Raw genomic sequence first — 13,345 nt, 5'->3', positions numbered from 1 at the left:
TTGACCCCGAGGCCACACCTTTAAGTGATCACTAGATCAGATTTCAAGGGTCCTCTTTTTAAAAGGAAAAAAAAAAAATGATGTCGAGGCAGCTTGTGAACACTCGATTATTTCATTCATCACTTACTATTTTTCTTCAATACAGATATCAATAACTCGATCCGGAATCACTAAAAATACTTTTTTTTCTCTTGTTAAAATTTGAATTGCTAAGTGTCCTGTGTAAAGTGTCACTGAGGTTTGCAGAGTGCATACAAATTTGAAAGTCCTTGTGAAGTGGCAAGAATGAGTGATGTGTCTTGTTGAGTTTACTTTAGTCGATAGAAGTCTCATTACATTAACTAGTATAGCTCTTTACATTCAATTCTCGGAAGTCAAACCATACTTGGTGCGTAAGTTGAGGAATTTTTTTAACAAAGATTGGTCAATTGAAGATATCAATAATTATTTGAATGGTAATTATATAATCAAGGTGCTAATAAACTTTGATTTTACCGCTTTGACAGACTAGAGGACAGCTGTGCTTTATGAAAAGGAAATATTTAATCTGTATGATCAGTCCTTCAACATCTTTTTTTTTTTTTTTTAGTGGACAACTTTTTCATGTCTAAGGTATGTATAAAATAAAGAGAAATTGAAATCTTAGTAGCTGGTTGGCTACATGAACTTTCATCTTGTTGGTGAGGGTTCGATTCCATCCTGTAAACCCCTCCCCTATTCCCAATTTTAAAAAATAAAATAAAGAGATACTACCATAAATAGCCAACCACCAAAATAATAATCAACAAATGTATATTTTATTTATATTATACGTAAAATATACATTTTTGATACATAGTGTTATATATTTTTTTGTATATTTGGCTAGTGAAGGTAATTATTTGTGACCAACCGGGCAAATGTGTAACTTGTCCTTGAGTGAACTATAAAATTAATACCCTATCTCGTTCATCTAATTTTTTGGTTGAGACTCTTTGCTGTTAGGCTGAAAGATGCAAAAATGGAGAAATGTGTAAGAACCACATATAATTCTATTCTAATTCCCACTATAGATGTGTAATTTGAATCCGCGACTTTAGTAGCACAAAAAACAAAAAGTTGAACCAAACTAACAAAATAAAATAAAATACATTAGTAGGTTTCACGCACGAAATTCGTGCGTGAAAGGACCAAACTGCAAAAATGCACTTTGGGCACGCACGAATTTTGTGCGTGGATGGGGTCAACTGTTTTTTTTTTGTTTTTTTTTTTTTTTGTGTGTTACCTTTTCAATCACGTTTTTTTCCATACTTTGGGCAAAGATTAGTCATGTTTCAAAACCCCAAAATATCAATATTTTATATAAAACTTAATATCTTTTTTTTGCGTACAATAATGTCGGCTCATTACATCAAGTCCACCTAAACGTTTGGATCGTCGTTTTAGGGGTTCTAAAGTGCTCCGAAGTAAGTTTTGAAACTTGTCATATTTATTAGGTTTTGATTTAAGTGTTTTATTATATTTGAATGTACAAATTTAAATATTTGATTTAATAATAATTCATCCAATACGAGAGGTTTATCTTGATTAAAAAATAATTCATTCCATTTAATTACAATACTAATTCAAAGCAATACAATAATAAATTACAATAACAATACAATCTTCAAGTTCTAGAGGCTCTATTACTTCGAGAGGTGCTTGTACTACCACGGTCTTGTTGCCCACACGAACGCTTGTCATGGCCATATTGCTTACATATAGAGCATTTGCGAGAGTAAGTTCTTTCACTAACATCCATTTGATTGGGTCTACGACTCCGTGAGTTAATGCCCAATTTTCGATGTAATCTTGTTAGCAACCATCGAAAACGGCTCGTTTGGCCAATAAGCTTCATTACCAAGTGGGTGGAATTGGCCGGAATATGCTCTAAGGTAACTGGTTCAGTTCTCCACCTTAACGACAGAAAATAGGATTGATCAAATTCTATTGAGTCTGACTCATAGTGATCATTTATCAAAGAATGACTCTGGTTATCAAATGATTGAACAACCGGGAGCAATTTACTTACGATACTTAGTTGACATTTGTGGACCTTGTATTCCCCCGCCACATAATTTGTTACCGTTTTTCTCATTCTCTCGAAGCACTTGACAGCATGAGAACACGGCATGTGGTACGTTTGCTACTTACTACAAGTGCATGTTCTTGTTGCCTCATAAACGGTATGCACGTTTCCACCCTTACCGTTGTAATAACATGTCCTAACTTCTTACACAGGTTGAATTGGGTCATACTCGGTCATTTGGTGACGCTCACATTTTTTTCTATAATGCTCCATAGTTTTGAAGGGCTTTGGCATCCATGTCCCGCCGTCGGCTAATATCGCTCTGGCCTGCCTTGTCCTAACCACAAATCGCTCCACCACCTGCTTGAAAGTCATTCTCACCATTGCGGTGACAGGTAGTCCTCGAGCAGATTTCAGCAAGCCATTGAAAGACTCTGAGCTGTTTGTTGTGAGCATGCCCCATCTTTTGCCTCCATCAGCATGAAGCGTCCATTTTTCAACTTCGAGCTTCATCAACCAAACGTATGCGGGTTCACTCACTGCCCTGATCAGATCCATTTTTGCAGCCCATTTTCGTTGTTGATGCTCCATCGCAACCCCCTACATCAATTTGTTTAGAGTGCCATTGTGAAACGTTGATTGCAAATTTGCCTTCAAGTGCCTTAAACAATAGCGATGGTAAACAAAGGAGGTCGCCACCCCGTAAATTATCCATATTGTGCAATATGCCTTTATGAGGATCGACAAAGACACATATGCGTACGATCCTTAATAACATGAGTTTTCAAATGGGTCAAAAAGATCCCCCATGTGTCGTTGCTCTCGTTAGCGGCAATTGCGAAAGCAAGAGGAAATATTGACCCATTGGCATCCATTCCTATTGGAATTAGGAGCTTGATGTCGTAGGCACCATATACATGCGTACCATCTATGGATATCACTGGTCGGCAGTGGGCAAAACCATCAATGCATGGTTTGAATGTCCAAAATACGAAGTTGAAGATTTTACCCTCTATAAGCCACCACTCTACAACAGTACCATGATTAAAATGTTGTAGAGCTGCCATATACCTTGGCAGCGATTGAAAAGAAGTATGCCAATTTCCAAAGACCATCTCAAAAGCGCGTCTACGCGCGAGAAATCCCTTTCTGTTGCTTATAGTTTTAATATATACGGTTTGAACGTTTCGAATACAATCTTTAATGGGGAACCTGCACAAGTTTAAACAAACAATAATTAGTAATGATCTTTCAATTGATATAAGACATATAATGTACTAGGTAGGATAAGTTACCTTGGCGTTTCGGAAATGTCTTTAAGTTACACTTGAGCAATCATGTTTGTATCTAAATTATAATGATCTGCTCGATTTTCTTCCATATCACAAGTGTCTTTCACGGAATTTTGTGATAGCCCACATACCATCAGGCTTAACAATTCCCCGAAGCAACCACTCACAGCCTTGATACCGTCGTTTACAAACTAGCCTCTATACCTTTGTGTTTGACTGATCAACCTTAAACTCCCTCATGTCCTTAAAACAATAAATTTTGACAGCCCGTTGCAATGTTTTTTTGGATGTGAACAACATTCCCTTTGCAAGGTAGCATCGATCTTTGTTGAGATCCTTTGGTTCAATCCAGGTTTTTAAGCGACTATCATAATCTTCTCTTGTGAAGACAAATGCATCATCACGACCCTGCAGGCTGTCAAGATAAGGGATATTGTTAGAATGCCACTGAATTGGGCTTTCAGAAGTTGGGTTTTCAGCCATCGGTGGTGGTACGTGGTGGTACGTGGGTTCTTGTTGGTTTTGGCTTTGAGGAATATTGTTGGTCATACCAACTTGAACATCATCATCATCTTCATCATTGGTTACCTCTGCATTATTAGCTATTTCATCGTCATCACTTGATGATGACTCATAATAATTAGGAAAATCTTCATTATTAAGTGCATTCATCCTCCTACACGAAAAGTAACATATTTTAAATACCAACATCATATATATATATATATAGATAATTTAATATCAAGGTGATGAACTTACTGTTGTTCATAAGCACTGTCATGGTGTGGAGAATGATCAACTCCACCGAACTGAGAGGATTGACCAACATCCATATTTGGTACCACTGGTGAGTTTTGAGAATAGTTCCAAAACTGGTTATTTACCAATTCATACAACAAACACATGCTACTACACATAATAATAATATAAAAAATTCATATTTACCAATTTTCATTGTAAGCTTGATTAAATTGCTGGCTTAGATTTTCCAGCGGCACTTGACCACTCAAAATGTCTCCATAAGAACTAAAGTCCCCATAAGTGTTACCATGAATAGGCTGGACTTGAGGGATTTCTTCCCGAGGTATTTTTTCAACATACATCTCAAGAACATTAATGAATACTAAATCACGATATTCTTCCGGCTATCCCAAATAATCACTCAAAGATTCATCATCGTTGATATTGTGCATGCCATAACGCACTACACCGTTTGATATTGTTTGTGGATATACGCCGATTATTGAGATTCCAATCTCGGTGGGTGTAGTTTTCATTCTTTCGTGCATGTAATCGACTAGTGTTTCATAATTTAAAGTTGTTGGAAATTTAACATGGGCTTTTGGTTTGATACTATAACGAATGGAGTAATTGTCCTCGACGATATCTCCATCCCAAAATAGTGAAACCTTAACAGTTGAAGCATTTTGAGACATTTTTTTCAATGAAGTTTGATTTTTTTTGAATGACTTATAAGACTTAGACTTATGCAATTGATGAGTTTTTCACTCGTCAAGCCTTCAAGTTAAATAGATTCCTGAGATCGTCATGCGTGGTATGTTGTCAAATCTATACTTACAGTGCGCAATACAAGTCGTATTAAAACAGTCAAATAATACAGCAACGTATTGTCAAATCAAGCCTTTATGTGTCATAGATTCCTGAAATCGTCATGCGTGGTGTGTTGTCAAATCAATACTTACGATTTGCCTATTAAAATGGTGCGCAATACAAGTCGTATTAAAACGGTCAAATAATGCAGCAACGTATTGTCAAATCAAGCCTTTATGTGTCATAGATTCCTGAAATTGTCATGCGTGGTGTGTTGTCAAATCAATACTTATAGTGCACATTAAAATGGTGCGCAATACAAGACGATCAAATAATGCAGCTTGTACTTTTAAGGTTTCGTTTTAAGTTTTTGCACTTTCACACACAGATTTTGTGCGTGAAAGGGTATATTTTTAATTTTTGGCACTTTGACGCACAAAATCGTTAAGTTTTTGCCTTTCACGCACAGATTTTGTGCGTGAAAGGGTAAAATATCTTTTTGCACTTTCACGCACAGATTTTGTGCGTGAAAGGGTACTTTAAGTTTTTGCACTTTCACGCACTGATTTTGTGCGTGAAAGGGTCTGCTTTTAATTTTTTGCACTTTCACGCACAGATTTTGTGCGTGAAAGGGTCTGCTTTTAATTTTTTGCACTTTCACACACAGATTTTGTGCTTGAAAGGGGCCACTTTTTTGTCTTATTTTTAAATTTATGCTTAACTTTATTTCGAATGTGTCACGTTTTTTTTTTATTATCAATTTAGGATGTGAAACTATAAACAATAATAAATACTAAGATAATATGTATAAATATGCAAAAAATATATATTATTTACGATAAATTTTATAACACTAATGTATATACACTATCGAGGATGGGTCCCACATGTAGTATGCGGGAGACTATCCCTAGGCCTAAGGCTCATACTATCCCCACCGCCCTCGTCATCGTCTCCATCGCCCTTTTTCCTCTTAATAACCGGGCACTCCAAGTCATGATCGTCATCTCTTCGCCTGGCCCGTGCTCCCTTGACTAGAACGTGCTTCTTCTTGGGATCTGGTCCCGCTGGCACGCTCAGAACCTCAGGCTGAGTTAGGTCTGTATCTCGACCTCTTCCTCGTCGGGAGTCGCCACCTCAGGCGCCGAAGGATGAACCTGAAAAGTATATAATAATTAGTACCATTTATTATTTATATTAAATACATTAACGTTATTTATTTAATAGAACCTGTGTATCAACGGGCGCCTGAGTAGGCTCCTGAGATGGGTCTGTAGGCTCCTGAGATGGGCGTGGAGGTGAATATGAGGTAGTCTCCTGGATGGGTCGCTCCTGTGGACCCACAGGCGTAGAACAATGAACCCGAAATAATATATAAATAATTTAGATTTGATTTATTCTAAAATGAGACCCGAAATAAACAAATAATTAATAAATTATTTTACTTTATTGTAAAAGTCAAACACCGTGTGTCGATGGCCTCCGAGATGCCGGTGAGAGGCTCGAGCGGCCCGGAGCTTGAGAGATGCGGATGGTGCCATATCAAACACGAAGTCCTCGAACATGGAGTCGTCGAAGTGCGGATGTAGGCCACCCTCGTAGATCACGAACCGGCCGCTCACCCGTGGATCACGGGCGGTGGATGTGAAAGTGAAGGCCGGGGCACATAACCGAAAAAGGGTCCGGCGTATACACAGGAGGTGTCCGTGAAGTCGACGGCGGGAACGAGAAGTCGATGGGATATCGTAGTTGCCGGCCGGTAAGAACTCGGTTGGATCTCGTAGTCGACGGAGCCTCGTCCCTCTCGCCGCCCTTACCACCTCGCGACGGCCACCGGCCCTCTTCGGCGACCACGACCACCTGCGCCCCGAGGCGGGGCACCGGAACACGCTCGTGGAGACGCTCAAAGTCATGTGCTGTCTCATACCAGTCTCGGCAAGCTCAATCATCCGTGCTGCATACTCCGCCATCTCGGGGGCCTCCGTACGGGCAGTGCTCTCATAGCGCATCGTCTGAACGGTCCGTACCTGCATATGTTTGCAAATATTAACAATTGAATACATTTGTAAAGTAGTACATAAGACGATGGTTTAAGTTTAAGACTAATAAAACTTACCAGCACCTCGTACGCTCCTACGAGAGCTACATATCCCATGCCATCTGGACGACGCCTAGAGGGGTTGCCAATAATGATGCGAGTGATCCGCATGTACCACTCCATGTACACATGAATGGGAGTGTGTGTCCGACCACCGATAGGCTCGCCATCCTCACATCCCAACTGCGGACCTGCTACCGCATATGGAGTCGCCATGCATCATCGACGCCCGCACGCTCTTCCCTTGCATAGTAGTCATGCTCCCAAACAGTAGCCGCGAGTATATTCTGTACATACTCAAACTGCCGTAACACGCGGTCGGGCGCGTGATACTCAACGATATCCATATGTATCAATGGACACCGCGACATCCACATGTGCTGACCAGCCCTAGAAAACGTCGGCAGCTCATCCAAAATATGATCATACGGCGTCCATATAAAAGCCTGTAAAAAGAATTGAACTAGTTAACGATAAAAGACTAAAATAGTAGCTATGTGGTCTAGCGTGTGGATCCAAAATATGAACATACCGTCTGCGCCATCATGCGGTCTAGCTGATCCCTAAACGGGAGAAGGCTGTGGTGCGTCTCCACACGTTGGCGTACGCCTCGCGACCATCTCCGCGCGTATAGCATCGGGACAGTAAGATAGTCAGCGGGAGGGTGAGCTGGTATCGGCTGAAAAGGTCTCAACCTAGTCCACACCGATATCTGATATAATCATTTAAAAAAATATATTTTGTGTTTAATTACACACACTTAAATATATTACCTGAAGGAGCGAGCAAAATGCAGGGACCTCTACCCTCTTGCCCATAGAACATCGGCAGAATCCTCGATACATGTAGCCCAGCACAGCAGCGCCCCAACTATAACATCCTATGTCGGCGAGATCGTCGATATACCGAAGATACCTCAAGCTCATGTGCGAACCCGAAGTGTTCGGGAATAGGATGGCCCTGAATATAATGAGTAGGTATAGACGCGCACGTCGGTCAACATCGGCCGGCGTGTCCTCTCCAATCGGATGCGTATGCCGCGAGGCGCAAGCGAGCGTAAAGGGCCGACAACAAAAGCCGACTCGGCCGGAAATATGACCATCCAGAGCCGCGAAACCGGTGAGACTAGTCAACTCATCCCGGTAAGGCGGCAGCACAGGAGGCTCCTCAATATACAATAGGCGTCCATCAACCTGTAGCCCACAAATGACCTCCACATCCTGAAGGGTAATGGTAGCCTCACTGGTGCGGAGATGAAATGTGTGCGTCTCCGGTCGCCACCTCTCAATCAATGCCTTCACTAGCGACCTATCGTGCTATACCCGACCAACTTCGACGCACCGGTAGATACCGCCCCGACGTAGTATATCCAGGACACGAGGATGACGCGGGGGCGAGCCGGCTAAGATCTCCCATGCGAGTCCCCGGGCACGGACACGAGACTCAAGCGCCAGTCGGATGTCCATATATGTTGCGACCTATGCTCGGCCGAAGATACAGAAGTAACTCTCGGTCGAAGGGCCCCGGATCAAGAGGGTGGTGATCCATCTATTTTACGCATTTTAAATCAATCATTAACAAGTAGTATTAGTATTAGTTATGTAATCTTTTATCGAAAATTTTATTAAGGATTGTGGTGACCCGTATGTTTTACGTATTTTAAATCAATCATTAACAAGTAATATTAGTTATGTAATCTTTTATCGAAAATTTTATTAAGGATTGTTGTAACCCGTACGTTTTACGTATTTTAAATAAATCATTAACAAGTAATATTAGTTATGTAATCTTTTATAGAAAATTATATTAAGGGTTTTCAATCCTAAGCTACGGGTTATGAATCCTAAACTAAGGGTTTTCAATCCTAAAATATAAAGATAAGTAAAATAATTAACAATTAGTTAGCATACAATTAGTATAAATAATTAATAAATAAACAATTAACTAACTAATCAAATAATTAACAAGTTATTATCATATATTTAATAAATAAACAATTAAGTAACTAATCAAAAAATTAATAAATTATTATCGTATATTTAACAAATAAACAATTAATTAACTAATGAAACAATTAAGAAATTATTAACAAATAAACAATTGGCTTAACAAAAACTAAATAAATAATTAGCCAGTCTAACAATTGAAATAGCTAGTCTAACAATTAATATACTTAAGTCGCTAATCGAACAATTAACAAATACTAAATAAACAAGAAATAAATAATTAACTAATTAACAATAGATAAACAAATTAAAAAAAAAAAAAAAATGGGCGGCCCCAATAGTGCGTACGGATGTTCAAAAACGCACAAAAAAATGCGCAAAACGAGTAATCCACCAGCTTACACAATGACCATGCTTAGGATAATAATATATTTAACAATGTAATAGAAAATTCGTAGTGAAATACCTAGATTGAAGCTTTTTTTGAGTTTTTGAAATGTGTTCTACGCGCTCTATTCCGAAATCCAACCTTAGAAACTTGTTCCTACACTTCAATATACCAAGAATATTGAGTTTTGGATTGAAAAATAACACGAAATTAGCGTTTTGGGGTTGGGGACTTTGAATGGTTTAATGGCGGGTGGGGGAGGGAACAAGTCGGGTCTGTGGTGGGGAAGGAGGGGTCAATTTATGTTGACCCCATTCACGCACGAATTTCGTGCGTGAAACCTACTAATGTATTTTTTTTTTTGTGCTAGTTTGGTTCAATTTTTTGTTTTTTGTGCTACTAAAGTCGCGGATCCCTGTGTACTTTATCTAAATGTGTACTTTAAGTGAAATATGGTAATGTTTGATATTAATTATCAACAACTCTAATTCCCAAGGCTTTGATTTAATGGTAACACCATCGGCGCGTGTTATATGAATTAAACGGTTGAGTTTGGTCTTTAAGTGAAAATATATAAAGTAGCAAACCAATTATTTATTGAGTTTTAGAACCCTGCGCCCAACTGAGAGCCTGTTTGGATGGGCTTAAAAAAAGCAGCTTATAAGCTGTTTTCAGCTTATAAGCTGCTTTAGATAAGCTAAGCCAAACAGCCCTAATTATATTTTTGGGTTTATTTTAAGCACAAAATGACTTTAAAATTCGGCTTGACCAAACACTCAAAAATTTCGAAAACAGCTTATAAGCTGTTTTCAGCACCTTATAAGCCAATCCAAACGGGCTCTGAGTGACTGACTTCTCCCTTAGCAACAAAAAGTTCTCAAGAATACTAGTTCTAAGTACAACATGAATTATGCCTCAATTTCAAATTAGTTAGAGCCAGACCCATGTATTCTCTTTAAAATATCATCTAAACCTCTTGGTTACTATAAAACCACAAGGGTTTCTTCTTTATGCTCACTTTTCTATTCTATAATTCTCTCTTTCACACTGCCATAAGCCAAGATAGATTTTGTAAGAACCACATATCTAAGATTCACTAAAACGGTTGCTTGGTGTTTATCCCTAAAAAGGTAAAAATTGAATTTATGCGCAGTTTAAAGGATACGTGATTTGATTAGTTGCTAACGTAATGAAACAAGAAATAACAATCAATTGAATATAGCAAATAAAGAGAGTAATAGCCTTATCGTGTATAACTTCACTGGAAAATTGCTCCGGCCCGGAGTATCGAACTGTGAACCCGAGCCAAATTAAAAGAGAGCTTGAGCTTTTTAGGAGAGATGTTACAGAATAAATATAAGTGTAAGCGTAAAAAATCAGAGAGATAAAATAAGAGGGTTTCACCTCCTTTTATAGTTACAAGAATGGGCCTCTCCTTAAACCCTAAAAGCCTGATAAAACCCTAATACTAAAGACGGTGCCTCCACAGCTGTCCGCATAACGGACCGCGTAACGGGCGGTGAGAAATCCGACCCGTAACGAATTTCTCGCATGTGTTGACTGGCTTCTCTTCGGTCTGTGGTGTCACTTTGGATTCTGGTGTCTCTTTGATTGTGGGCATCGACTCCTCGAACATTAATTCATCCAAATCACCTATCTCAATCCAACGCCACATCTCTCAGCGTTCATATTTTACTCCAACCTCTCGTTGCACTTTACACAGGTTTTTAGTCCCCACACTTCCCGCATCAAAGTTTATCGGAGTAATGGGAAGTGGAATGATAACCTCGGTACCTTCTCTTGTAAGTTTCAAAATAGGCGGGAAAACAAACATCCTTTCACATCACATCAGTCTGACTTCAGACACGTGTATCTTCCTGATTGGATGTCTCTTCGGTTCTCGAATCGAAGCGTTTTGCCATAATTACTCTCCCCCTATAAAAGTCCGATTCCCTTCACTTTTCACCATTTACTACTCGATTACTTACTCTTCGAACCTTATTCTTGCCTTCCTTCAAACCTTAACCTTCATCGATAACCTTTGAATCTTCATGTTTCCCTGAGAATCTTCATATTAACCTTCAAACATTCATCAGAAACCTTCAAATCTTCATATATATCTTCAAATCTTCATCAGAAACCTTCAAATCTTCAAAAATGGCAACAAACTCCCGTTCTTCTACTAGAAACGCTTCACCTGCTGCTTTTCTTCCTCTGGCGGCTGACGTCGTTTCTAACCCCGGGGTTAGCGCTCGAGCCGATCCCTTCGAGCCTCAGCCATAAGATATTCTGCCAGCATACTTCCACTTCGACACCGAGTTCGCCATCGAGACAGCCGTGAAAAAGGCCGATAGGGGCTTTGATGTCTAACGATATCCTTCTTCGATCAAGGCGACGGACCTCCCGCGAGTCCAAACCGAATGCGGTTGGACAAACCGTCTTTCAGTGATCGTTATTCCGGGTCAGGATTATGACATCACCACCTTCGTGGAGTGATACTCAAATGTTTACACTTATCCCTTCATGTTCAAACTTGACCCCCTAATCGATCAGGTTATTCTTGATATGTGCCGAACGTATAATTTGTGCCTTGCACAAATCGGCCCGAATGTTTGAAGGATCATCACTTGCCTCCGCTTTTTGGCAAACAACATCAACGTGGAATTTACTTTACACTATTTGATCCGGTTTTATTGCCCGCGTGTCTTCCGTGGTGGAGTTGTAAAGCTTTCCAAACGAAGGAAACACCCTATCCTCTCCAGCGTCAATGAGAACAGAGACCGAGGTTGGGTGGAAAGTTTTGTCAGGGTCAAAACTACGGAGATAATTCCAGATGGATTCATGCCATTCCCCGAACGGTGGAACGATAAACATAAGCATCATAGAATTTTACTCTCTCCGTGTGTTTTTAACTGTTCATCTAATTCTTTCTTTTATTTCAGTCGTTGCATGGATCCCGGAGGAAATAGAAAATTTCCACGATTAGGTGGAGGGTATTATATGCCAATGCCCACATCAGCTACGCTCATGGAAAGCGCTATCCGACAAGAAGTGGGTAGCAAAAAATCATGGTAAGTGGATCTTTTTTTTTTTTTTGCTGTGTTCTTCCCTTTGTTCATCCTTTTCTCTAACTTTGACATCTTTCTCTAGCTTCCCAAAGGGTTCCGTAATCCCAAGGCCTGAACCAACCGATGCCCCTCCCGCGCCAAGTTCAGAGTTTGATCCATTGGACTCAGCACAGCTCATTGCCGAGGCAGAGGAGAAGAAAAAGAAGGCCAAGTCCTCTAGGCCCCTAAAGTCATCTTTGGTGGGTCAAAAAGAAAGAAAAGCTCCGAGGGAGTTGGCGGCGCTACAGGAGTTCAGGGTTTGAGGGACTCTCCGGATGATGATATAGTGAAACTCAGCATCGGATCTGCCACAACTGTTGCCACCGAGGCTGAACCTGCTCCGGTAGATGTTTCGGAGAAAAATGTTATCGCTGGTTCGACCAATCCTGTTGCTGGTGGCGCGGTTGAAAACCTTTCAGTCTCTATCGTCGATGTTGTTCAATCATCGACCCCATTGAAAGTCGTTGTGCTCGAGGTAGAGACTGTCGTAGTTAAGGTTGACACGTCTCCGGGAGTAGAGCCTGCGGCCAAGAGGGCCAGGCAGGCCGAATTAACTCCCTCTTCACCTCCTGCCCATACCTTTGGGTAGGAAGGTTTTGACCATATATTCCCTGATAATGGGGTTGCTTCCACATCCGCTGTGATGGCGGATGCCTCCGGGTTTAGCCACCTCGCTATTCCGCAAAGATCGAGGGAGTTTTCTTGGTACCCTAAGATATCTGAATCTAGCTCGCTGTCGAAGCTCGTGGACACCTTCCCAGCTCCGAGAGTCTACCCAAAAAAGAACGAGGTAGATCACTATTACCGTTCCCGAGGACATCAGCTTCTTGTCCCGGCCTGTTGAGGTAGCCAGTTATCTCTGCCCCCTCATATAGGAATCCGATAAGGAGAAGATGGGGCGAGTCTCCTGGAAGTG

General features: G+C 40.4%; 2 protein-coding genes across 2 annotated transcripts; both read right to left on the bottom strand.

Moving 5' to 3' along the window:
* Positions 1 to 3,373: 3,373 nt before the first annotated feature.
* On the bottom strand, positions 3,374 to 4,205 carry LOC132047970 (uncharacterized). Its single transcript, XM_059438922.1, has 2 exons — positions 4,099 to 4,205; positions 3,374 to 4,015 (listed from the first exon to the last, which is right to left on the bottom strand). Exons 1-2 carry the CDS (start codon positions 4,170 to 4,172, stop codon positions 3,538 to 3,540), a joined length of 552 nt encoding a protein of 183 aa, XP_059294905.1. The 5' UTR covers positions 4,173 to 4,205; the 3' UTR covers positions 3,374 to 3,537.
* Positions 4,206 to 5,984: 1,779 nt separating this feature from the next.
* On the bottom strand, positions 5,985 to 7,522 carry LOC132047477 (uncharacterized). Its single transcript, XM_059438517.1, has 4 exons — positions 7,007 to 7,522; positions 6,792 to 6,917; positions 6,121 to 6,222; positions 5,985 to 6,047 (listed from the first exon to the last, which is right to left on the bottom strand). The coding sequence occupies exons 1-4, from the start codon at positions 7,202 to 7,204 to the stop codon at positions 5,985 to 5,987; spliced, it is 489 nt and encodes a 162-aa protein (XP_059294500.1). The 5' UTR covers positions 7,205 to 7,522.
* Positions 7,523 to 13,345: the final 5,823 nt, after the last annotated feature.

This window comes from Lycium ferocissimum, chromosome 2 (genome assembly GCF_029784015.1).
Source record: "Lycium ferocissimum isolate CSIRO_LF1 chromosome 2, AGI_CSIRO_Lferr_CH_V1, whole genome shotgun sequence".
In the NCBI taxonomy this organism is placed as follows: domain Eukaryota; kingdom Viridiplantae; phylum Streptophyta; class Magnoliopsida; order Solanales; family Solanaceae; genus Lycium; species Lycium ferocissimum.
Note: the sequence above shows the minus strand (reverse complement) of the source record. Positions and strands in the feature narration are given on the sequence as shown.